Source organism: Thunnus albacares, chromosome 13, assembly GCF_914725855.1.
Source record: "Thunnus albacares chromosome 13, fThuAlb1.1, whole genome shotgun sequence".
In the NCBI taxonomy this organism is placed as follows: Eukaryota; Metazoa; Chordata; class Actinopteri; order Scombriformes; family Scombridae; genus Thunnus; species Thunnus albacares.
The window spans coordinates 27,668,611-27,695,452 of NC_058118.1; the positions used below are offsets into that span (position 1 = coordinate 27,668,611).

General features: G+C 39.3%; 3 protein-coding genes and 1 pseudogene across 3 annotated transcripts; all 4 read right to left on the reverse strand.

Annotated features, from left to right (window-relative positions):
* Positions 1-3,925: 3,925 nt before the first annotated feature.
* On the reverse strand, positions 3,926-5,656 carry LOC122996155 (annotated as a pseudogene).
* A 5,461-nt stretch (positions 5,657-11,117) lies between these two features.
* On the reverse strand, positions 11,118-12,948 carry LOC122996153 (tripartite motif-containing protein 16-like). The gene has a single exon (XM_044371735.1). It carries the CDS (start codon positions 12,777-12,779, stop codon positions 11,118-11,120), a length of 1,662 nt encoding a protein of 553 aa, XP_044227670.1. The 5' UTR covers positions 12,780-12,948.
* A 4,037-nt stretch (positions 12,949-16,985) lies between these two features.
* Positions 16,986-18,647, reverse strand: LOC122996154 (tripartite motif-containing protein 16-like). Its single transcript, XM_044371736.1, has one exon. It carries the CDS (start codon positions 18,645-18,647, stop codon positions 16,986-16,988), a length of 1,662 nt encoding a protein of 553 aa, XP_044227671.1.
* Positions 18,648-22,854: 4,207 nt separating this feature from the next.
* LOC122996214 (tripartite motif-containing protein 16-like protein) lies at positions 22,855-24,530 on the reverse strand. Its single transcript, XM_044371822.1, has 2 exons — positions 24,051-24,530; positions 22,855-23,969 (listed from the first exon to the last, which is right to left on the reverse strand). Exons 1-2 carry the CDS (start codon positions 24,514-24,516, stop codon positions 22,855-22,857), a joined length of 1,581 nt encoding a protein of 526 aa, XP_044227757.1. The 5' UTR covers positions 24,517-24,530.
* Positions 24,531-26,842: the final 2,312 nt, after the last annotated feature.

Genomic DNA, 26,842 nt, shown 5'->3' on the forward strand with positions numbered 1-26,842 from the left:
AGAGAGATACTGTGTGTTTAACCTTTATTAACAGCATATCAACAAAGTATATTCAGAATAAGTTCATATGAATTCCTGAAATGAATCTTTTAAATTTTCCTTATGGCCTTTATTCATTTGTATTATCTCATCATTATCTTTTTATTATTATTTACTCTGATTTACTCAACTTTAATCAGTTTCACAGCTGGTTTCACAAACATTACCAAAATAAAATATTCATTTAGTTTACATTAGATTTTAATTAGTCTCATATAATCTGAAGGTAAATAAGTTTAGATTTGGGGGTAAAGCTGGCTGACAGCTAAAGGGACGCTTTATCAAACTGAACCAAACAAATGATTGTAAATCACACAAACCAGTTAGGATTACTGCTGGCAAAAAATACAAAACAAAATAAAAAAGGAAAAAATGATTTCTGTCTTGCTAGATATGATTAGTCAAGTTCTTGTCAACTCCTAAAACAAATGTTAGTCAGGCTACATGTTACATGACATCATGTATCTTTGCTATCTAATTATTTGGCTTAATTTATTAATTCATCATTAATCATCATTCTTCATTATCTGCTTCAGTTTTTACTGTCCTGCTTTCTTTTCTCTTCTTCCTCTTTCTTCTCTTTCTTTTTTCACTCCCAGATGGATAATTCATCCTCATTTTACACAGCCGACATGAAGATGATGCACAATGAAATATGAACGTGTAAACCTGGTGTGGATATTAATTTAGTTCAGTTATGTGTTTTCCTGAAACATAAATCATGATACACAATTAACCATCATAATATCTACATCAGCCTGTTATCAATAAAGATGGAAACATTTTACTCAAATAAGAACTCGAGTAAATCATCTCAAATGTCAGATTTCTGTTTCACTGAAGCAGAAACAGTTTTTATGTTACTTTTACTCTTGCTGTGTTACATCACACACATTTGCAGTGACAGGATCAATGATAGGATGGTGCATAGAGTTAGTCTCAAGTTAACTTAGCTTTAAAACACTGAGTCAAGTTTATTCATACAGCTCACATTACATGCACATCTCAAAGAGCTTTTCATAAAGTGTGTAGCTTATTAAATATCACATGTTTGTATCTTAACACATCACAAACCATATTACATTAACATATGTGAGGTGTGAGAGGTAAACTTTAATGTGACGACATCCAGTTCAAATGTGAGACATGTTGGAAGTCTTATTTGTAACTTCCTCAATGTTTCTTCTCAACCCAAACACATAAACAGAAACAAGAGAGGTCAACCATTAGATCAAAGTGGCTTGTTTTTAGAAATAAAGAGAAAAAGAGAAGAAAACTGATGAATACAAAAGTGTGAATCCCACAGTCTCCTAGAAATATAAAGTTTTGTTTAGAATACAAGCTGTAAACCTGCTGCAACACTCACAATATAACAGTGGATCATCCAGAATCGTTGTGTTTGGGTTATATCTACAGTGTAAATACTAGAGTATAATCTCAGCTTCTTGTCCAGCTGCCACAGAATCTATGAAACCAAGTCTATATAACCCACTGAGGGCTGCCTTTGTTTCTTAAACAGGAAAGTGACTGGGGGGCTTTCCTCAAAGATGAAACCAACATGTAAAATTGCTCCAATGTTTACACTATGAAATGCTCATGTGAAAGGGCTTGTTTGTATATTTAAAGCTGCTCTAATCAATATCTGTATATTAATGGACAAAATGATCATCTGTAATGTGGAGGAGGTTGAGGTAACAAACACACAGAGAATTATAAGCTGACTCTGCAGTCCCCCTCAGCTCTTCTGAGTGTTTCAGCTTCTTTCAGCTCATTGTTTCAGTATTAAAGTCCACAAAGTTACTGTTTTGGTTCTTAACAACGTTGCTTCCGGCCACAGTAGCAACATTCAGCAGCTACAGTCACACATCTTTTACTCAGGAGTTGTTGCAGACCAAAACAGACCTAAAAAGAGAGTGAATGTGGATTTACATTTGTCAAGAGGACAGAAAAATGGCTGCAAATGAATGCTAATGTTGTCTCTTGTCTGCTGGAAGAGTAAATAGGCAACTGTTTGGTAACATGTTCACCACATCAACTGTATAAGGTGATAATACTGTATTCTGCCAGTGATGTTTACAGTGTGTTCTGCTGCCCCCAAGTGGTCAAAAAAATGTACTAACGCAGGTTGAAGAGAAAATCACTTTAAGTTCCCTTATTTAGCATTTATAATCAGTATATAAACATTTAATAAGTGGTTTATAAAACACTATAATGTAGATGTAAGTAGATGAGGACATTTTAAGTGTTTATTAATGTACAGTATTTGTCAACAATTGTAACTTCTCCTATGAAGACATATTTTATATCTTTACTGTGTTTCATTGTCCATTATCAGTTTATACACCAGCCTCCACGTATGGGTGCCCACAGGAAGAGTCATAGTTGTTGATCAATATATTTAGAGCTTCAACTAATCATAATATTTATTGTTGATTAAGTTTAGTCACTTTAGTGCAGTCATTAGTACAGGGTTTGGTGTGGCCTGTGCTGTTGTCCTTACCTGCATAGATGCCAGTGTGCTCTCTGCACTATTCACAACTATTTAACAAAGTTAACAGAACAAAACTAAATTAGTTTCCCTGATGGTTTTTGTTATTGTTCCATTATTCTGTTTTAGTGCAGAACTGTGAAGAAAGATTAGTGCATTGATTCATGTTCACTATGAATTACATTTCATAGGAAATAATGTTTTTGATAATATTGTTACTAACATGTTTCCATCTCAGACATTTTGTAAGTAATATAAATGAAAATATTCAGGGCACTACTCATAACAATAACAGCGACTAAATCAGCAATTTTATTTCTTAACCCGTGTTGAAATAATTCCAAATGTACTAAAGGGATTTGTTATGGTCAGAAGGAAACACAGTTGGAGAAAAGTCTTAATTGTACACTGCACCTCATGGCCGAATGCCGTCTCAGCCAGCAGGTAAGTTTACAGGAAAACTTAACAAATTTGAATATATGTGTCAAAGTAAATTAAACAGTCACATACAGACACTTTGATTTTATTAGTTTTTCCAATTTTTCTAGGTCTGTTTTAAAAAAAAAGACACTAAGTCCACAAAAAATGATAAAAACTCTGCTCATTTCTCTGACAATTAGTGAAGAAAGTTGAAAGTTTAGAGACTCACTGAACGTTCTTCTGCTCTAAACATGAACACTGAACTTTGTTGTGTTTCAGGAGGAAAAGTGCCTCAAATAAACTCTCATATTAGTTTCACATTTTCTCCAGAAGCTTTGAATAAAATCCAGAAATGAAGACAAAAGAAAATATTTTGTTCATTGTTGAGAAAAAGAACTTTATTCATTATATAAACCTTCAGTTTGTTCACACATCTAATCAGTAAAGTCTGTTAAATGACTCTTGTTCAATGATTTCATGTTCAGATTCACGTCATCCACACAATCACTTTGTTTAACCCAGAATGTCAGCTATGTACAAGAAAATAATAAATGATCTCCTTATTGATTATTATCAGGATAATTACAGTTTTATTGTATATTTCTTTATAAAAATGTACAAAGTGGTGAGAACAAAATATCTATGATAAAGGAAGGTCTGGTGTTTTCTCAGTGGAGGAGAAACAACAACACACAAATACATCAATACAAACATTAAACTAAGATTTAGAACAAAGAGAAGTTTAAATTTTCATCTGAAGAAATGCCAGTAAAAGTTAAAACATCGTCATGAGCAGTGATAGTCTCCATGGATGAAAACACACAGGAAAAAGTGACATTTAAAGAAATTATTACAAAAAAGTATTGATAATCCCAGTTTGATTGACAGCTGATCTCTGCAGTTCAGAAACACTGGAGACAAAGAAAATGAAGAAATTCAACACAGAATCTGACACATGAAGTCTGAAATGGTTTCTGTCTATTTGAGTTTACAGAACTCAGCTGTGTCTCCAGAATAACAAAACCAAACTCCAGCATAGAGAGGCTGAGTGAATGTGGTCTGGACTCTGTGGAGGAGAGTCATGGTTTCAGAGACGCTGTAGAAGGACAGAATACCTGCTCTGTGATCCAGGTACACTCCTACTCTGGAGGACCGAGGACCTGAGACGGGAGTTGAGATGTTGTTGAACCAAAACTGATAACTGTTAGTGTCACAATCTAACACCCAAGATTTGTCATTGTGTCCAAATCTACTTTCATCCCCTGCTCTGCTGATGTTCTTGTATGCGACTGCTACATAAACTCCCATCCCGCTCCACTCCACCTCCCAGTAACAACGTCCAGTCAGACTCTCTCTACTCAGGACCTGAAACCATCTAGTGAATCTGTCTGGGTGACTAGAATAAGACTGTGCTTCAGTCATGACTGTTGCTTTTCTGTTCCCCTCAGATAATAACAGCCATGTGTGTGCAGTGTTTGGATCCAGTGTGATTTCACGTGAATATTTTAAGAATCCAGCTCTGGTCTTGGGTTCTGGTTGTGACAGTAAAACGTCCACTTCAGTCACTGTCAGTGAGATGTTTGTCCATTTCTCCTTCAGGATGTCCTGTAGTTGATCTCTGAGCTCTGACACAGCTGCTGTCACATCCTCAAAGTATCTCAGAGGACGGATATTGATGCTGGATGAGTCTGTAGGTTCACTGAGTTGTGACAGTGAGGGGTAGTTGTGTAGAAACTGGTTGTGATCCTCTGTGTGTGAGAGCTGCTTCAGTTCAGCGTCTTTCCTCTTCAGCTCAGTGATCTCCTGCTCCAGCTTCTCCTGAAGCTCTTTGACTCGACTCACTTCAGTTTCCTGCTGGGATCTGATCTGCTGCTTCACATCAGAGCTTCTTTTCTGGATGAGACGGATCAGCTCAGTGAAGATCTTCTCACTGTCCTCCAGTGCTTTATCAGTAGAGCGACTGACGGCCTCCACTTCCTGTTGAAGCAGCTTCACATCTTTCTCTCTGTCCTGGATTCTCTGCTGGATGTTTTGTCGACTCACCTCGAGCTCTCTCTGCCTCTCAGTCCTTTCTGCTGCAGCTGAGACTGTGTCGTGGCCTTTATGTTCATCCACAGAGCAGAGAGAACAGATACTCTGCTGATCAGTACGGCAGAAAATCATCATGACGAGAGCAGATGTTCTCCTGCAGCGTCTTGGAGGGGTCGACCAGCTTGTGTTTCCTTAATGGAGCGACATCATAGTGAGGCTGGAGGTGTTTCTCACAGTAAGAGGCCAGACACACCAGACAGGATTTGAAGGCTTTCCGCTTCCTCCCAGTGCAGACATCACAGGCCACATCTTCAGGTCCAGCATAGCAGTGATCAGCAGGAGCAGCTTGGAGTCCAGTCTTCTTCAGCTGCTCAACTAAAACTGCTAACATGGTGCTTTTCACCAGGACAGGCCTCGGTGTGAAGGTCTGTCTGCACTGAGGGCAGCTGTAGATTTTCTTCTCATCCTCTTCATCCCAGAAGCCTTTAATACAGCTCATGCAGTAACTGTGTCCACAGTGAATAGTCACCGGATCCTTCAGTAGATCCAGACAGATAGAACAAGAGAAAGCTTCCCGGTCCAGCTGAACTCCTTGCTGCGCCATTTCAGCTCTCAGTGTCAATGACTGTCTGACTTTCACTTTCTTAGAAATGAAACTAGTTTGAGCTCTGATCTAAACATCATGTGTCTCTGGAGTGAATGGAGACTGACAGCTTCCTGCACTTCACCACATGTTGGTTACACCCATCTTCAAACTGTAGATCTAAAGGGGAGGGAACAAGGACATGTGTGACAGAGTGGAGCTTGTTGTGTTTGAGAGCAGGAAGAAGAAGGAGGAGTTATCAAGCTGTGATTCATTCCAGGAAGAGGAGCCGTTTGAGAGAGATACTGTGTGTTTAACCTTTATTAACAGCATATCAACAAAGTATATTCAGAATGAGTTCATATGAATTCCTGAGATGAATCTTTTAAATTTTCCTCATGGCCTTTTTCATTTGTATTATCTCATCATTATCTTTTTATTATTATTTACTCTGATTTACTCAACTTTAATCAGTTTCACAGCTGGTTTCACAAACATTACCAAAATAAAAATATTAATTTAGTTTACATTAGATTTTAATTAGTCTCATATGGTGTAGCCCAGTTAAAAATATGTTTATAAATAGTTGTCTGTGATAGATAAATAGATAAATAGGGTTTGTTAAAAGAATATGGTTAAAATTCATATTTCTTATTGTGTTTAAAAAGGTTAAATTCATGAGTAAACATGTTAAGGATGTTAAAAATGCATACATGTATTTTATTTTATTTCCTTTTGATAGAAAAGCTGCTAATTAAATAGAGTGGTATCTTTCTGGAGAGGTGAATATGGTCAAATAGGTTTGTGTGTGTTACTTGGCTGATGTGTGTGTGTACGCAGACAGGGGGAGTAAGAGAGTTTTTTTCTGGTGGAAATCTGAAGTTGTTCAGAAAAAAGTATAGATGTACCTGAGTCTTAGATTGTCAGCTCGATAATCTGTAAGAGGACATGTTTTGAGAGTAACAGATAACTTCTATCCGAAGTCTGCTGCGCTGTAGCCAACTTGAAAGAGGCTGCTCGTTAATGAAGTGAGCGGTGAGTTAGCAATGTGAACGGACTGTAGGCTGCTGCTAGCTAACCCAGCTCGACAAAGTAGCTTCGTCTGGACTTATTCCGACCTGGAAACGAGGGACAACAACCAGATATCGCTCTGAGCCACCCGGGGATGCTCAGAGTTCCTCTGGCAACGCTGGATAACCACCAAACTCCGTGAATATGCCCGAGTGCTGCCATCCTGCTCATGGACAGACACCTGTGGACTGTTAGCTTTCTCTGGAGGATGCCGTAACTCTGAAAAACGTACCGACCTGCTTTATTTGTTTCATGCTCTAAACTTGAGTGAAGCGACCACTAAGTTTTTGGTCCCTACGATCACAAGCACCGCATCAGGCCTGCAACGCTTTTATTTTATTTTGTTATATCCTTTTTGCCGGCTTAGCATAGAGTGATAATGTGTGGGTGTGTTTGGTCACTAAAATAATTCAGTGGACAAGTAAAAGCATATAATTTAAAGTTGGAAAGGTAAAAAGGGAAAACTACTGTGTGACTTGTGAAACAAAAGCAGTGAACACTCCCGGTATTTAATTTAATATTATTTTCATTTAATTTTGCTTTAGAATTAAATTTTATTATTTCAGAGGTTAAAAGCTACATAGCCTTCATACTCTATACCAACTTATATTAGAGTGTGGTATTGTACTGCGTTAAAGGGTTAGTACACTCAATTGTTTGTTACACTGTGGTCTCACAATAAGGTATATTCAAGAGGTATAGGATTTCCAAAGTGACCCAAGCAAAAAACATTACATTAATCAGAGATAATATAACAAAGGAAATTCAGATAAAGAACTCAGGGCCCCATCTACATAATATAGAGGGTAGATGGGCTACATAATCTGAAGGTAAATAAGTTTAGATTTGGGGGTAAAGCTGGCTGACAGCTAAAGGGACACTTTGTCAAACTGAAAAAAACAAATGAATGTAAATCACACAAACCAGTTAGGATTACTGCTGGCAACAAAAATACAAAACAAAATAAAAAAGGAAAAAACGATTTCTGTCTTGCTAGATATGATTAGTCAAGTTCTTGTCAACTCCTAAAACAAATGTTAGTCAGGCTACATGTTACATGACATCATGTATCTTTGCTATCTAATTATTTTGGTTAATTTATTAATTCATCATTAATCATCATTCTTCATTATCTGCTTCAGTTTTTACTGTCCTGCTTTCTTTTCTCTTCTTCCTCTTTATTCTCTTTCTTTTTTCACTCCCAGATGGATAATTCATCCTCATTTTACACAGCCGACATGAAGATGATGCACAATGAAATATGAACGTGTAAACCTGGTGTGGATATTAATTTAGTTCAGTTATGTGTTTTCTTGAAACATAAATCATGATACACAATTAACCATCATAATATGTACATCAGCCTGTTATCAATAAAGATGGAAACATTTTACTCAAATAAGAACTCGAGTAAATCATCTCAAATGTCAGATTTCTGTTTCACTGAAGCAGAAACAGTTTTTATGTCATTTTTACTCTTGCTGTGTTACATCACACACATTTGCAGTGACAGGATCAATGATAGGATGGTGCATAGAGTTAGTCTCAAGTTAACTTAGCTGTAAAACACTGAGTCAAGTTTATTCATACAGCTCACATTACATGCACGTCTCAAAGAGCTTTTCATAAAGTGTGTAGCTTATTAAATATCACATGTTTGTATCTTAACACATCACAAACCATATTACATTAACATATGTGAGGTGTGAGAGGTAAACTTTAATGTGACGACATCCAATTCAAATGTGAGACATGTTGGAAGTCTTATTTATAACTTCCTCAATGTTACTTCTCAACCCAAACACATAAACAGAAACAAGAGAGGTCAACCATTAGATCAAAGTGGCTTTTTTTAGAAATAAAGAGAAAAAGAGAAGAAAACTGTGATGAATACAAAAGTGTGAATCCCACAGTCTCCTAGAAATATAAAGTTTTGTTTAGAATACAAGCTGTAAACCTGCTGCAACACTCACAATATAACAGTGTATCATCCAGAATCGTTGGGTTTGGGTTATATCTACAGTGTAAATACTAGAGTATAATCTCAGCTTCTTGTCCAGCTGCCACAGAATCTATGAAACCAAGTCTATATAACCCACTGAGGGCTGCCTTTGTTTCTTAAACAGGAAAGTGACTGGGGGGCTTTCCTCAAAGATGAAACCAACATGTAAAATTGCTCCAATGTTTACACTATGAAATGCTCATGTGAAAGGGCTTGTTTGTATATTTAAAGCTGCTCTAATCAATATCTGTATATTAATGGACAAAATGACCATGTGTAATGTGAAGGAGGTCGAGGTAACAAACACACAGAGAATTATAAGCTGACTCTGCAGTCCCCCTCAGCTCTTCTGAGTGTTTCAGCTTCTTTCAGCTCATTGTTTCAGTGTTAAAGTCCACAAAGTTACTGTTTTGGTTCTTAACAACGTTGCTTCCAGCCACAGCAGCAACATTCAGCAGCTACAGTCACACATCTTTTACTCAGGAGTTGTTGCAGACCAAAACAGACCTAAAAAGAGAGTGAATGTGGATTTACATTTGTCAAGAGGACAGAAAAATGGCTGAAAAATGAATGCTAATGTTGTCTCTTGTCTGCTGGAAGAGTAAATAGGCAACTGTTTGGTAACATGTTCACCACATCAACTGTATAAGGTGATAATACTGTATTCTGCCACTGATGTTTACAGTGTGTTCTGCTGCCCCCAAGTGGCCAAAAAAATGTACTAACGCAGGTTGAAGAGAAAATCACTTTAAGTTCCCTTATTTAGCATTTATAATCAGTATATAAACATTTAATAAGTGGTTTATAAAACACTATAATGTAGATGTAAGTAGATGAGGACATTTTAAGTGTTTATTAATGTACAGTATTTGTCAAAAATTGTAACTTCTCCTATGAAGACATATTTTATATCTTTACTGTGTTTCATTGTCCATTATCAGTTTATACACCAGCCTCCACGTATGAGTGCCCACAGGAAGACTCATAGTTGTTGATCAATATATTTAGAGCTGCAACTAATCATAATATTTATTGTTGATTAAGCTTAGTCACTTTAGTGCAGTCATTAGTATGGGGTTTGGTGTGGCCTGTGCTGTTGTCCTCACCTGCACAGATGCCAGTGTGCTCTCTGCACTATTCACAACTATTTAACAAAGTTAACAGAACAAAACTAAATTAGTTTCCCTGATGGTTTTTGTTATTGTTCCATTATTCTGTTTTGGTGCAGAACTGTGAAGAAAGATTAGTGCATTAATTCATGTTCACTATGAATTACATTTCATAGGAAATAATGTTTTTGATAATATTGTTACTAACATGTTTCCATCTCAGACATTTTGTAAGTAATATAAATGAAAATATTCAGGGCACTACTCATAACAATAACAGCGACTAAATCAGCAATTTTATTTCTTAACCTGTGTTGAAATAATTCCAAATGTACTAAAGGGATTTGTTATGGTCAGAAGGAAACACAGCTGGAGAAAAGTCTTAATTGTACACTGCACCTCATGGCCGAATGCCGTCTCAGCCAGTAGGTAAGTTTACAGGAAAACTTGACAAATTTGAATATATGTGTCAAAGTAAATTAAACAGTCACATACAGACACTTTGATTTTATTAGTTTTTCCAATTTTTCTAGGTCTGTTTTAAAAAAAAAGACACTAAGTCCACAAAAAATGATAAAAACTCTGCTCATTTCTCTGACAATTAGTGAAGAAAGTTGAAAGTTCAGGGACTCACTGAAAAACGTTCTTCTGCTCTAAACATGAACACTGAACTTTGTTGTGTTTCAGGAGGAAAAGTGCCTCAAATAAACTCTCATATTAGTTTCACATTTTCTCCAGAAGCTTTTAATAAGATCCAGAAATGAAGACAAAAGAAAATATTTTGTTCATTGTTGAGAAAAAGAACTTTATTCATGATATAAACCTTCAGTTTGTTCACACATCTAATCAGTAAAGTCTGTTAAATGACTCTTGTTCAATGATTTCATGTTCAGATTCACTTCATCCACACAATCACTTTGTTTAACCCAGAATGTCAGCTATGTACAAGAAAATAATAAATGATCTCCTTATTGATTATTATCAGGATAATTACAGTTTTATTGTAAAAATGTACCAAGTGGTGAGAACAAAATATCTATGATAAAGGAAGGTCTGGTGTTTTCTCAGTGGAGGAGAAACAACAACACACAAATACATCAATACAAACATTAAACTAAGATTTAGAACAAAGAGAAGTTTAAATGTTTATCTGAAGAAATGCCAGTAAAAGTTAAAACATCATCACGAGCAGTGATAGTCTCCATGGATGAAAACACACAGGAAAAAGTGACATTTAAAGAAATTATTACAAAAAAGTGTTGATAATCCCAGTTTGATTGACAGCTGATCTCTGCAGTTCAGAAACACTGGAGACAAAGAAAATGAAGAAATTCAACACAGAATCTGACACATGAAGTCTGAAATGGTTTCTGTCTATTTGAGTTTACAGAACTCAGCTGTGTCTCCATAATCATAAAGACAAACTCCAGCATAGAGAGGCTGAGTGAATGTGGTCTGGACTCTGTGGAGGAGAGTCATGGTTTGAGAGACGCTGTAGAAGGACAGAATACCTGCTCTGTGATCCAGGTACACTCCTACTCTGGAGGACCGAGGACCTGAGATGGGAGTTGAGATGTTGTTGAACCAAAACTGATAACTATCAGTGTCACAATCTAACGCCCAAGATTTGTCATTGTGTCCAAATCCAATCCATGCTCTGCTGATATTCTTGTATGCGACTGCTACATAAACTCTCCTCCCGCTCCACTCCACCTCCCAGTAACAACGTCCAGTCAGACTCTCTCTACTCAGGACCTGCCAATATCCAGTGAATCTGTCTGGGTGACTAGAATAAGACTGTTGTTGACTCATGAATGTTGCTTTTCTGTTCCCCTCAGATAATAACAGATTTATGTGTGCAGTGTTTGGATCCAGTGTGATTTCATTTGCATATTTTAAGAATCCAGCTCTGGTCCTGGGTTCTGGTTGTGACAGTAAAACGTCCACTTCAGTCACTGTCAGTGAGATGTTTGTCCATTTCTCCTTCAGGATGTCCTGTAGTTGATCTCTGAGCTCTGACACAGCTGCTGTCACATCCTCAAAGTATCTCAGAGGATGGATATTGATGCTTGATGAGTCTGTAGGTTCACTGAGTTGTGACAGTGACGGGTAGTTGTGTAGAAACTGGTTGTGATCCTCTGTGTGTGAGAGCTGCTTCAGTTCAGCGTCTTTCCTCTTCAGCTCAGTGATCTCCTGCTCCAGCTTCTCCTGAAGCTCTTTGACTCGACTCACTTCAGTTTCCTGCTGGGATCTGATCTGCTGCTTCACATCAGAGCTTCTTTTCTGGATCAGACGGATCAGCTCAGTGAAGACCTTCTCACTGTCCTCCACTGCTTTATCAGCAGAGCGATTGACGGCCTCCACTTCCTGTTGAAGCAGCTTCACATCTTTCTCTCTGTCCTGGATTCTCTGCTGGATGTTTTGTCGACTCACCTCGAGCTCTCTCTGCCTCTCAGTCCTTTCTGCTGCAGCTGAGACTGTGTCGTGGCCTTTATGTTCATCCACAGAGCAGAGATAACAGATACACTGCTGATCAGTACGACAGAACATCTTCATCACCTCATCATGAAGAGAGCAGATGTTCTCCTGCAGCGTCTTGGAGGGGTCGACCAGCTTGTGTTTCCTTAATGGAGCGACATCATAGTGAGGCTGGAGGTGTTTCTCACAGTAAGAGGCCAGACACACCAGACAGGATTTGAAGGCTTTCAGCTTCCTCCCAGTACAGACATCACAGGCCACATCTTCAGGTCCAGCATAGCAGTGATCAGCAGGAGCAGCTTGGAGTCCAGTCTTCTTCAGCTGCTCCACTAAAACTGCTAACATGGTGTTTTTCACCAGGACAGGCCTCGGTGTGAAGGTCTGTCTGCACTGAGGGCAGCTGTGGATTTTCTTCTCATCCTCTTCATCCCAGAAGCCTTTAATACAGCTCATGCAGTAACTGTGTCCACAGTGAATAGTCACCGGATCCTTCAGTAGATCCAGACAGATAGAACAAGAGAAAGCTTCCCGGTCCAGCTGAACTCCTTGCTGCGACATTTCAGCTCTCAGTGTCAATGACTGTCTGACTTTCACTTTCTTAGAAATGAAACTAGTTTGAGCTCTGATCTAAACAGCATGTGTCTCTGGAGTGAATGGAGGCTGACAGCTTCCTGCACTTCACCACATGTTGGTTACACCCATCTTCAAACTGTAGATCTAAAGGGGAGGGAACAAGGACAGGTGTGGACAGAGTGGAGCTTGTTGTGTTTGAGAGCAGGAAGAAGAGGGAGGAGTTATCAAGCTGTGATTCATTCCAGGAAGAGAAGCCGTTTGAGAGAGATACTGTGTGTTTAACCTTTATTAACAGCATATCAACAAAGTATATTCAGAATGAGTTCATATGAATTCCTGAAATGAATCTTTTAAATTTTCCTCATGGCCTTATTCATTTGTATTATCTCATCACTATCTTTTTATTATTATTTACTCTGATTTACTCAACTTTAATCAGTTTCACAGCTGGTTTCACAAACATTACCAAAGCTAAAAATATTTATTTAGTTTACATTAGATTTTAATCAGTCTCATATAATCTGAAGGTAAATAAGTTTAGATTTGGGGGCAAAGCTGGCTGACAGCTAAAGGGACACTTTATCAAACTGAACCAAACAAATGATTGTAAATCACACAAACCAGTTAGGATTACTGCTGGCAAAAAAAAAATACAAAACAAAATAAAAAAGGAAAAAATGATTTGTGTCTTGCTAGATATGATTAGTCAAGTTCTTGTCAACTCCTAAAACAAATGTTAGTCAGGCTACATGTTACATGACATCATGTATCTTTGCTATCTAATTATTTTGGTTTAATTTATTAATTCATCATTAATCATCATTCTTCATTATCTGCTTCAGTTGTTACTGTCCTGCTTTCTTTTCTCTTCTTCCTCTTTATTCTCTTTCTTTTTTCACTCCCAGATGGATAATTCATCCTCATTTTACACAGCCGACATGAAGATAATGCACAATGAAATATGAACGTGTAAACCTGGTGTGGATATTAATTTAGTTCAGTTATGTGTTTTCTTGAAACATAAATCATGATACACAATTAACCATCATAATATCTACATCAGCCTGTTATCAATAAAGATGGAAACATTTTACTCAAATAAGAACTCGAGTAAATCATCTCAAATGTCAGATTTCTGTTTCACTGAAGCAGAAACAGTTTTTATGTCATTTTTACTCTTGCTGTGTTACATCACACACATTTGCAGTGACAGGATCAATGATAGGATGGTGCATAGAGTTAGTCTCAAGTTAACTTAGCTGTAAAACACTGAGTCAAGTTTATTCATACAGCTCACATTACATGCACGTCTCAAAGAGCTTTTCATAAAGTGTGTATCTTATTAAATATCACATGTTTGTATCTTAACACATCACAAACCGTATTACATTAACATATGTGAGGTGTGAGAGGTAAACTTTAATGTGACGACATCCAGTTCAAATGTGAGACAAGTCTTATTTATAACTTCCTCAATGTTACTTCTCAACCCAAACACATAAACAGAAACAAGAGAGGTCAACCATTAGATCAAAGTGGCTTTTTTTTAGAAATAAAGAGAAAAAGAGAAGAAAACTGTGATGAATACAAAAGCGTGAATCCCACAGTCTCCTAGAAATATAAAGTTTTGTTTAGAATACAAGCTGTAAACCTGCTGCAACACTCACAATATAACAGTGGATCATCCAGAATCGTTGGGTTTGGGTTATATCTACAGTGTAAATACTAGAGTTTAATCTCAGTTTCTTGTCCAGCTGCCACAGAATCTATGAAACCAAGTCTATATAACCCACTGAGGGCTGCCTTTGTTTCTTAAACAGGAAAGTGACTGGGGGGCTTTCCTCAAAGATGAAACCAACATGTAAAATTGCTCCAATGTTTACACTATGAAATGCTCATGTGAAAGGGCTTGTTTGTATATTTAAAGCGGCTCTAATCAATATCTCTATATTAATGGATACAATGATCATGTGTAATGTGAAAGAGGTTGAAGTAACAAACACACAGAGAATTATAAGCTGACTCTGCAGTCCCCCTCAGCTCTTCTGAGTGTTTCAGCTTCTTTCAGCTCATTGTTTCAGTGTTAAAGTCCACAAAGTTACTGTTTTGGTTCTTAACAACGTTGCTTCCAGCCACAGCAGCAACATTCAGCAGCTACAGTCACACATCTTTTACTCAGAAGTTGTTGCAGACCAAAACAGACCTAAAAAGAGAGTGAATGTGGATTTACATTTGTCAAGAGGACAGAAAAATGGCTGCAAATGAATGCTAATGTTGTCTCTTGTCTGCTGGAAGAGTAAATAGGCAACTGTTTGGTAACATGTTCACCACATCAACTGTATAAGGTGATAATACTGTATTCTGCCAGTGATGTTTACAGTGTGTTCTGCTGCCCCCAAGTGGTCAAAAAAATGTATTAATGAAGGTTGAAGAGAAAATCACTTTAAGTTCCCTTATTTAACATTTATAATCAGTATATAAACATTTAATAAGTGGTTTATAAAACACTATAATGTAGTTGTAAGCAGATAAGGACATTTTAAGTGTTTATTAATGTACAGTATTTGTCAACAATTGTAACTTGTCCTATGAAGACATATTTTATATCTTTACAGCTGTGTTTCATTGTCCATTATCAGTTTATACACCAGCCTCCACGTATGGGTGCCCACAGGAAGAGTTATAGTTGTTGATCAATATATTTAGAGCTTCAACTAATCATAATATTTATTGTTGATTAAGTTTAGTCACTTTAGTGCAGTCATTAGTACAGGGTTTGGTGTGGCCTGTGCTGTTGTCCTTACCTGCACAGATGCCAGTGTGCTCTCTGCACTATTCACAACTATTTAACAAAGTTAACAGAACAAAACTAAATTAGTTTCCTGATGGTTTTTGTTATTGTTCCATTATTCTGTTTTGGTGCAGAACTGTGAAGAAAGATTAGTGCATTAATTCATGTTCACTATGAATTACATTTCATAGGAAATAATGTTTTTGATAATATTGTTACTAACATGTTTCCATCTCAGACATTTTTTAAGTGATATAAATGAAAATATTCAGGGCACTACTCATAACAATAACAGCGACTAAATCAGCAATTTTATTTCTTAACCCGTGTTGAAATAATTCCAAATGTACTAAAGGGATTTGTTCTGGTCAGAAGGAAACACAGTTGGAGAAAAGTCTTAATTGTACACTGCACCTCATGGCCGAATGCCGTCTCAGCCAGTAGGTAAGTTTACAGGAAAACTTGACAAATTTGAATATATGTGTCAAAGTAAATTAAACAGTTACATACAGACACTTTGATCTCATTATTTTTTCCAATTTTTCTAGGTCTGTTTTAAAAAAAAGACACTAAGTCCACAAAAAATGATAAAAACTCTGCTCATTTCTCTGACAATTAGTGAAGAAAGTTGAAAGTTCAGAGACTCACTGAAAAACGTTCTTCTGCTCTAAACATGAACACTGAACTTTGTTGTGTTTCAGGAGGAAAAGTGCCTCAAATAAACTCTCATATTAGTTTCACATTTTCTCCAGAAGCTTTTAATAAGATCCAGAAATGAAGACAAAAGAAAATATTTTGTTCATTGTTGAGAAAAAGAACTTTATTCATTATATAAACCTTCAGTTTGTTCACACATCTAATCAGTAAAGTCTGTTAAATGACTCTTGTTCAATGATTTCATGTTCAGATTCATTTCATCCACACAATCACTTTGTTTAACCCAGAATGTCAGCTATGTACAAGAAAATAATAAATGATCTCTTTATTGATTATTATCAGGATAATTACAGTTTTATTGTATATCTCTTTATAAAAATGTACAAAGTGGTGAGAACAAAATATCTATGATAAAGGAAGGTCTGGTGTTTTCTCAGTGGAGGAGAAACAACAACACACAAATACATCAATACAAACATTAAACTAAGATTTAGAACAAAGAGAAGTTTAAATTTTCATCTGAAGAAATGTCAGTAAAAGTTAAAACATTGTCATGAGCAGTGATAGTCTCCATGGATGAAAACACACAGGAAAAAGTGACATTTAAAGAAATTATTACAAAAAAGTGTTGATAATCCCAGTTTGATTGACAGCTGATCTCTGCAGTTCAGAAACACTGGAGACAAAGAAAATGAAGAAATTCAACACAGAATCTGACACATGAAGTCTGAAATGGTTTCTGTCTATTTGAGTTTACAGAACTCAGCTGTGTCTCCAAAATAATAAAACCAAACTCCAGCATAGAGAGGCTGAGTGAATGTGGTCTGGACTCTGTGGAGGAGAGTCATGGTTTCAGAGACGCTGTAGAAGGACAGAATACCTGCTCTGTGATCCAGGTACACTCCTACTCTGGAGGACCGAGGACCTGAGACAGGAGTTGAGATGTTGTTGAACCAAAACTTATAACTTTTACTGTCACAATCTAACGCCCAAGATTTGTCATTTCGTCCAAATCCATTCCATGCTCTGCTGATGTTCTTGTATGCGACTGCTACATAAACTCTCCTCCCGCTCCACTCCACCTCCCAGTAACAACGTCCAGTCAGACTCTCTCTACTCAGGACCTGCCAACATCCAGTGAATCTGTCTGGGTGACTAGAATAAGACTGTTGTTGACTCATGAATGTTGCTTTTCTGTTCCCCTCAGATAATAACAGATTTATGTGTGCAGTGTTTGGATCCAGTGTGATTTCATTTGCATATTTTAAGAATCCAGCTCTGGTCTTGGGTTCTGGTTGTGACAGTAAAACGTCCACTTCAGTCACTGTCAGTGAGATGTTTGTCCATTTCTCCTTCAGGATGTCCTGTAGTTGATCTCTGAGCTCTGACACAGCTGCTGTCACGTCCTCAAAGTACTTCAGAGGACGGATATTGATGCTGGATGAGTCTGTAGGTTGACTGAGTTGTGACAGTGAGGGGTAGTTGTGTAGAAACTGGTTGTGATCCTCTGTGTGTGAGAGCTGCTTCAGTTCAGCGTCTTTCCTCTTCAGCTCAGTGATCTCCTGCTCCAGCTTCTCCTGAAGCTCTTTGACTCGACTCACTTCAGTTTCCTGCTGGGATCTGATCTGCTGCTTCACATCAGAGCTTCTTTTCTGGATGAGACGGATAAGCTCAGTGAAGATCTTCTCACTGTCCTCCACTGCTTTATCAGCAGAGCGATTGACAGCCTCTACTTCCTGTTGAAGCAGCTTCACATCTTTCTCTCTGTCCTGGATTCTCTGCTGGATTTTCTGTCGACTGACCTCGAGCTCTCTTTGCCTCTCAGTCCTTTCTGCTGCAGCTGAGACTGTGTCGTGGCCTTTATGTTCATCCACAGAGCAGAGATAACAGATACTCTGCTGATCAGTACGACAGAAAATCTTCATCACCTCATCATGACGAGAGCAGATGTTCTCCTGCAGTGTCTTGGAGGGGTCGACCAGCTTGTGTTTCTTTAATGGACCGACATCATAGTGAGGCTGGAGGTGTTTCTCACAGTAAGAGGCCAGACACAGCAGACAGGATTTGAAGGCTTTCAGCTTCCTCCCAGTACAGACATCACAGGCCACATCTTCAGGTCCAGCATAGCAGTGATCAGCAGGAGAAGCTTGGAGTCCAGTCTTCTTCAGCTGCTCCACTAAAGCTGCTAACACGGTGTTTTCCCCCAGGACAGGCCTCGGTGTGAAGGTCTGTCTGCACTGAGGGCAGCTGTGGATTTTCTTCTCATCCTCTTCATCCCAGAAGCCTTTAATACAGCTCATGCAGTAACTGTGTCCACAGTGAATAGTCACCGGATCCTTCAGTAGATCCAGACAGATCGTACAAGAGAAAGCTTCCCGGTCCAGCTGAACTCCTTGCTGTGCCATTTCAGCTCTCAGTGTCAATGATTGTCTGACTTTCACTTTCTTCGAAATGAAACTAGTTTGAGCTCTGATCTAAACATCATGTGTCTCTGGAGTGAATGGAGGCTGACAGCTTCCTGCACTTCACCACATGTTGGTTACACCCATCCTCTGTGAGAACAAGGAAACTTGTGGACAGAGTGGAGCTTTTTGTGTTTGAGAGCAGGAAGTAGAGGGAGTTATCAAGCTGTGATCCAACTTAAAAGTATAAAGTAAAAATAGTACACACACACATATGGATATAATCTATCTATCTATCTATCCATCTATCTATCTATCTATCTATCTATCTATCTATCTATCTATCTACCTATCTATCTATCTATCTATCTATCTATCTATCATTTATATATAAAAAATAAATAACTGCAAATGAATTAAAAACTCACTCTTTAAAAAGTTCTTTCTCTTTGGGATCAAACCCTACATTATGAGATCAGTGCTCATCCACATCTGGCCTAAACATTTTCACACTAATGTCAACAGAAAGATGTAAGTTGATGGAGCTGATACGAAAAAATAAGGAGGAACATGATGATTTATAGATGATCTGGCATATGTCATCAGTATCATTAAGAAGCGATGAACTCACATTCATCATTATCAGGACCTGGTGGAGACTTGTTCCTTTTTTTTTTATTTTGTTGAAAGGAACTTCACCAATGCTGCTGTGGAGAGATAATAAATAGCTACTCTATGATACTGAGCAGCTAAAGCATATTAAGAAAGTATAGAAAGGAGCCCACCATACAGAGGGAGTAGCCATCATGATGACGACGAACGCTAGAAAGGCCATGACTGCATGGAAACCCATCAGCTCTCGCCTCATCTCCGCAACCCGTGAAGCCCACGTTATTCAGTGCTACGCACCCACCAATGATGCAGGCGAAGAGGTCAAGGCCAGGAACTATGATAGCTTGAACCACCTACTTGGAAGTAATGGAGCCAGAGACCTCACTATCCTGATGGGGGACTTCAACGCCAAGATTGGAGGTCAAAATAATGGATATGAGGTGGTGATGGGGAAACGTGGAGTGGGAGACATGAATGTTAATAGAGAGATGTTTGCGGAGACCTGTGCTAACAATAACCTAGTGACTGGAGGAAGTGTATTCCCCCATAAAACAATCCACAAAACAACTTGGGTGTCACCAGACCATGTCACAGAAAACCAAATTGACCATATCTGTATCTGCAAAAAGTTTAGAAGGTCCATGGAAGATGTCAGATCAAGAAGAGGAGCAGACGCAGCCTCAGACCACCACCTCCTTGTAGGGTAATTCAGGCTAAGGCTGAAGAGACACCATCAAGCCCAAAATCAGAGGACAAAATACCACACAGAGTACCTCACCAATGCTCAAGTGGCAAAGAACCTCAAAGAGGTCCTCTCAAGAGAAAATAAAGAGCTACATCAGAGGAGGATGGAGGGATGGACTATAAACGAAGAGTGGGAACACCTAAAAGCAGCTTGGAGCTCAACCTGTGAGGAGGCCCTAGGGAAGAAGACCTGAAAGCACAAAGAATGGATAACACCAGAAACCCTCAAAACAATTCAACAGAGGAGAGAGCTCAAACAAAAAGTGAGCACTTCAAGAACAAGATCCGGAAAGGCATCTGCCCAAAAAGAGTACAACAGATGCCACAAAGAAGTGCGTAAGAACATCAGGAGAGACAAGAGATCACAGGTGGAGAGACTAGCCAAGGAAGCAGAACAGGCAGCAATTCAAAGGAACATGAAGGAAGTATACAACATCACAAGGAAACTGTCTGGGACATATTCACATACCAATAAACCAATTTTAGACAAAAGCGGCCAATTGATCTCAACTCAGGAGGCACCACTTGACAGATGGGCAGAACATTTTGAAGACGTCCTGAAGAGGCCAGCGTCGACAGACCAACCATATATCCTCAAGGCCACGATACCCCTACAAATCAAGTGTGACAGACCAACAAAAGTGGAAATCAGGGCAGCAATCAATCAACTAAAATCTGGCAAAGCTGCTGGACCTGACAATATCCCACCTGAAGCCCTGAAAATAGATGCCACCCTGTCAACAGACATGCTCTACGGTCTCTTTGGGAGAATTTGGGAAGAGGAAAGGACACCATCAGAATGGGCAGAGGGGCACATTGTGAAACTACCAAAGAATGGTGACCGCAGCAAGTGCAACAATTATCGAGGGATCACCCTACTTTCTGTACCCAGCAAAATCTTAAACTGGGTCATTCTCAACTGTCTCCATGAAGCTGTGGACAAGAGGCTCCAGGACCAACAAGCAGGATTCAGGAAAGATCGTTCATGCACAGACCACATGGCAACATTACGCATCATCATCAACATAGACTTCATTGACTTTGAAAAAGCATTTGACAGTTTAGACAGGACATCACTATGGCGCCTTATGGACTACTATAGGATTCTCACTAAAATCACAAACCTCATCAAAGCATCATATGAAGGAACATCATGCAGGCCAACTCTCCCGGAGCTTCAAGGTCAGGACAGGTGTAAAACAGAGATGTCTCCTTTCTCCATTCCTGTTCCTCCTGGCAATTGACCAGATAATGAGGGAAACTACGGAAGGGAGGAAAAATGGGATCCAGTGGACACTGTGAGAGCAGCTGGATGACCTTGATTTTGCAGATGACATAGCTCTGCTCTCACACACACAAAACCAGATACAAGAAAAGACAGACAGACTCGCAAAAGCCGCATCAAAGCTTGGACTGACACCCAATAGAGCTAAGACACAGATCATGAAGATCCATTCCAAATCCAGCAACCCCATCCTCGTGAACAACAATAGACTGGAAGAGGTAGCCAATAGCCTGGACTCCCTGCTGGCCATACTTGGGCAGTGTTGTGGACATCACCGGAGGGACAGAGGCTGATATAAAAAGCCGGATTAACAAGGCAAGGGTGGTGTTTAACATGCTCAGAAAGATCTGGAGCTCAAAAACATCTCAACAAACACCAAACTGAGAAACACCAACGTCAAGCAGGTGTTGCTGTATGGATCTGAAACATGGAGGACAACCAAACAAACAGAGCAAAGGGCCTAAGTAAGTAAAGTAAGTTCATTGTCCGTTATCAGTTTATACACCAGCCTCCACGTATGGGTGCCCACAGGAAGAGTTGTAGTTGTTGATCAATATATTTAGAGCTGTAGCTAATCATAATATTCATTATCGATAAATCTGTCTATTATTTTTGTGAATCATTTAGTCAGAAAATCATGAAAAATGACGACTGGTGTCTCTCAAAGCCCAAGATGCAACTTAAAATGTCTTGTTTTGTCACGTCCAACAGTCCACAACCCAAAAATATTCAGTTAATATCATAGAGGATGAACGAAACCATAAAATATTCACATTTAACACATTTTACTTTATACTTCCACTCCACTACATTTCAGAGGGAAATATTGTATGTCTAATGTCTAAGAAAGCAAAGTCAGTATATAAACTCAGGAGGAAAAGTGCCTCAAATAAACTCTCATTAGTTTCACATTTTCTCCAGAAGCTTTTAATAAGATCCTGAAATGAAGACAAAAGAAAATACTTTCTTCATTGTTGAGAAAAAGAACTTTATTCATTATATAAACCTTCAGTTTGTTCACACATCTAATCAGTAAAGTCTGTTAAATGACTCTTGTTCAATGATTTCATGTTCAGATTCACTTCATCTACACAATCACTTTGTGTAACCCAGAATGTCAGCTATGTACAAGAAAATAATAAATGATCTCCTTATTTATTATTATCAGGATAATTACAGTTTTATTGTATATTTCTTTATAAAAATGTACAAAGTGGTGAGAACAAAATATCTATGATAAAGGAAGGTCTGGTGTTTTCTCAGTGGAGGAGAAACAACAACACACAAATACATCAATACAAACATTAAATTAAGATTTAGAACAAAGAGAAGTTTAAATTTTCATCTGAAGAAATGCCAGTAAAAGTTAAAACATCATCATGAGCAGTGATAGTCTCCATGGATGAAAACACACAGGAAAAAGTGACATTTAAAGAAATGATTACAGAAAAGTGTTGATAATCCCAGTTTGATTGACAGCTGATCTCTGCAGTTCAGAAACACTGGAGACAAAGAAAATGAAGAAATTCAACACAGAATCTGACACATGAAGTCTGAAATGGTTTCTGTCTATTTGAGTTTACAGAACTCAGCTGTGTCTCCAAAATAATAAAACCAAACTCCAGCATAGAGAGGCTGAGTGAATGTGGTCTGGACTCTGTGGAGGAGAGTCATGGTTTCAGAGACGCTGTAGAAGGACAGAATACCTGCTCTGTGATCCAGGTACACTCCTACTCTGGAGGACCGAGGACCTGAGACAGGAGTTGAGATGTTGTTGAACCAAAACTTATAACTTTTACTGTCACAATCTAACGCCCAAGATTTGTCATTTCGTCCAAATCCATTCCATGCTCTGCTGATATTCTTGTATGCGACTGCTACATAAACTCTCCTCCCGCTCCACTCCACCTCCCAGTAACAACGTCCAGTCAGACTCTCTCTACTCAGGACCTGCCAACATCCAGTGAATCTGTCTGGGTGACTAGAATAAGACTGTTGTTGACTCATGAATGTTGCTTTTCTGTTCCCCTCAGATAATAACAGATTTATGTGTGCAGTGTTTGGATCCAGTGTGATTTCATTTGCATATTTTAAGAATCCAGCTCTGGTCTTGGGTTCTGGTTGTGACAGTAAAACGTCCACTTCAGTCACTGTCAGTGAGATGTTTGTCCATTTCTCCTTCAGGATGTCCTGTAGTTGATCTCTGAGCTCTGACACAGCTGCTGTCACATCCTCAAAGTACTTCAGAGGACGGATATTGATGCTGGATGAGTCTGTAGGTTGACTGAGTTGTGACAGTGAGGGGTAGTTGTGTAGAAACTGGTTGTGATCCTCTGTGTGTGAGAGCTGCTTCAGTTCAGCGTCTTTCCTCTTCAGCTCAGTGATCTCCTGCTCCAGCTTCTCCTGAAGCTCTTTGACTCGACTCACTTCAGTTTCCTGCTGGGATCTGATCTGCTGCTTCACATCAGAGCTTCTTTTCTGGATGAGACGGATAAGCTCAGTGAAGATCTTCTCACTGTCCTCCACTGCTTTATCAGCAGAGCGATTGACAGCCTCTACTTCCTGTTGAAGCAGCTTCACATCTTTCTCTCTGTCCTGGATTCTCTGCTGGATTTTCTGTCGACTGACCTCGAGCTCTCTTTGCCTCTCAGTCCTTTCTGCTGCAGCTGAGACTGTGTCGTGGCCTTTATGTTCATCCACAGAGCAGAGATAACAGATACTCTGCTGATCAGTACGACAGAAAATCTTCATCACCTCATCATGACGAGAGCAGATGTTCTCCTGCAGCGTCTTGGAGGGGTCGACTAGCTTGTGTTTCTTTAATGGACCGACATCATAGTGAGGCTGGAGGTGTTTCTCACAGTAAGAGGCCAGACACAGCAGACAGGATTTGAAGGCTTTCAGCTTCCTCCCAGTACAGACATCACAGGCCACATCGTCAGGTCCAGCATAGCAGTGATCAGCAGGAGCAGCTTGGAGTCCAGTCTTCTTCAGCTGCTCCACTAAAGCTGCTAACACGGTGTTTTCCACCAGGACAGGCCTCGGTGTGAAGGTCTGTCTGCACTGAGGGCAGCTGTGGATTTTCTTCTCATCCTCTTCATCCCAGAAGCCTTTAATACAGCTCATGCAGTAACTGTGTCCACAGTGAATAGTCACCGGATCCTTCAGTAGATCCAGACAGATCGTACAAGAGAAAGCTTCCCGGTCCAGCTGAACTCCTTGCTGCGCCATTTCAGCTCTCAGTGTCAATGACTGTCTGACTCTCACTTTCTTAGAAATGAAACTAGTTTGAGCTCTGATCTAAACATCATGTGTCTCTGGAGTGAATGGAGGCTGACAGCTTCCTGCACTTCACCACATGTTGGTTACACCCATCCTCTGTGAGAACAAGGAAACTTGTGGACAGAGTGGAGCTTGTTGTGTTTGAGAGCAGGAAGTAGAGGGAGTTATCAAGCTGTGATCCAACTTAAAAGTATAAAGTAAAAATAGTACACACACACATATGGATATAATCTATCTATCCATCTATCTATCTATCTATCTATCTATCTATCTATCTATCTATCTATCATTTATATATAAAAAATAAATAACTGCAAATGAATTAAAAACTCACTCTTTAAAAAGTTCTTTCTCTTTGGGATCAAACCCTACATTATGAGATCAGTGCTCATCCACATCTGGCCTAAACATTTTCACACTAATGTCAACAGAAAGATGTAAGTTGATGGAGCTGATACGAAAAAATAAGGAGGAACATGATGATTTATAGATGATCTGGCATATGTCATCAGTATCATTAAGAAGCGATGAACTCACATTCATCATTATCAGGACCTGGTGGAGACTTGTTCCTTTTTTTTTTATTTTGTTGAAAGGAACTTCACCAATGCTGCTGTGGAGAGATAATAAATAGCTACTCTATGATACTGAGCAGCTAAAGCATATTAAGAAAGTATAGAAAGGAGCCCACCATACAGAGGGAGTAGCCATCATGATGACGACGAACGCTAGAAAGGCCATGACTGCATGGAAACCCATCAGCTCTCGCCTCATCTCCGCAACCCGTGAAGCCCACGTTATTCAGTGCTACGCACCCACCAATGATGCAGGCGAAGAGGTCAAGGCCAGGAACTATGATAGCTTGAACCACCTACTTGGAAGTAATGGAGCCAGAGACCTCACTATCCTGATGGGGGACTTCAACGCCAAGATTGGAGGTCAAAATGATGGATATGAGGTGGTGATGGGGAAACATGGAGTGGGAGACATGAATGAAAATAGAGAGATGTTTGCGGAGACCTGTGCTAACAATAACCTAGTGACTGGAGGAAGTGTATTCCCCCATAAAACAATCCACAAAACAACTTGGGTGTCACCAGACCATGTCACAGAAAACCAAATTGACCATATCTGTATCTGCAAAAAGTTTAGAAGGTCCATTGAAGATGTCAGATCAAGAAGAGGAGCAGACGCAGCCTCAGACCACCACCTCCTTGTAGGGTAATTCAGGCTAAGGCTGAAGAGACACCATCAAGCCCAAAATCAGAGGACAAAATACCACACAGAGTACCTCACCAATGCTCAAGTGGCAAAGAACCTCAAAGAGGTCCTCTCAAGAGAAAATAAAGAGCTACATCAGAGGAGGATGGAGGGATGGACTATAAACGAAGAGTGGGAACACCTAAAAGCAGCTTGGAGCTCAACCTGTGAGGAGGCCCTAGGGAAGAAGACCTGAAAGCACAAAGAATGGATAACACCAGAAACCCTCAAAACAATTCAACAGAGGAGAGAGCTCAAACAAAAAGTGAGCACTTCAAGAACAAGATCTGAAAAGGCATCTGCCCAAAAGGAGTACAACAGATGCCACAAAGAAGTGCGTAAGAACATCAGGAGAGACAAGAGATCACAGGTGGAGAGACTAGCCAAGGAAGCAGAACAGGCAGCAACTCAAAGGAACATGAAGGAAGTATACAACATCACAAGGAAACTGTCTGGGACATATTCACATACCAATAAACCAATTTTAGACAAAAGCGGCCAATTGATCTCAACTCAGGAGGCACAGCTTGACAGATGGGCAGAACATTTTGAAGACGTCCTGAAGAGGCCAGCGTCGACAGACCAACCATATATCCTCAAGGCCACGATACCCCTACAAATCAAGTGTGACAGACCAACAAAAGTGGAAATCAGGGCAGCAATCAATCAACTAAAATCTGGCAAAGCTGCTGGACCTGACAATATCCCACCTGAAGCCCTGAAAATAGATGCCACCCTGTCAACAGACATGCTCTACGGTCTCTTTGGGAGAATTTGGGAAGAGGAAAGGACACCATCAGAATGGGCAGAGGGGCACATTGTGAAACTACCAAAGAATGGTGACCGCAGCAAGTGCAACAATTATCGAGGGATCACCCTACTTTCTGTACCCAGCAAAATCTTAAACTGGGTCATTCTCAACTGTCTCCATGAAGCTGTGGACAAGAGGCTCCAGGACCAACAAGCAGGATTCAGGAAAGATCGTTCATGCACAGACCACATGGCAACATTACGC

Excerpts from the sequence above, each read along its gene's own strand:
- LOC122996153 (XM_044371735.1), bottom strand. The coding sequence starts at position 12,779 with ATGTCGCAGCAAGGAGTTCAGCTGGACCGGGAAGCTTTCTCTTGTTCT.
- LOC122996154 (XM_044371736.1), bottom strand. The coding sequence starts at position 18,647 with ATGGCACAGCAAGGAGTTCAGCTGGACCGGGAAGCTTTCTCTTGTACG.
- LOC122996214 (XM_044371822.1), bottom strand. The coding sequence starts at position 24,516 with ATGGCGCAGCAAGGAGTTCAGCTGGACCGGGAAGCTTTCTCTTGTACG. Across the intron at positions 23,970-24,050 it reads GCAGGAGAACATCTGCTCTC|GCCACGACACAGTCTCAGCT; the intron begins GTCATGATGAGG and ends ATGAACATAAAG.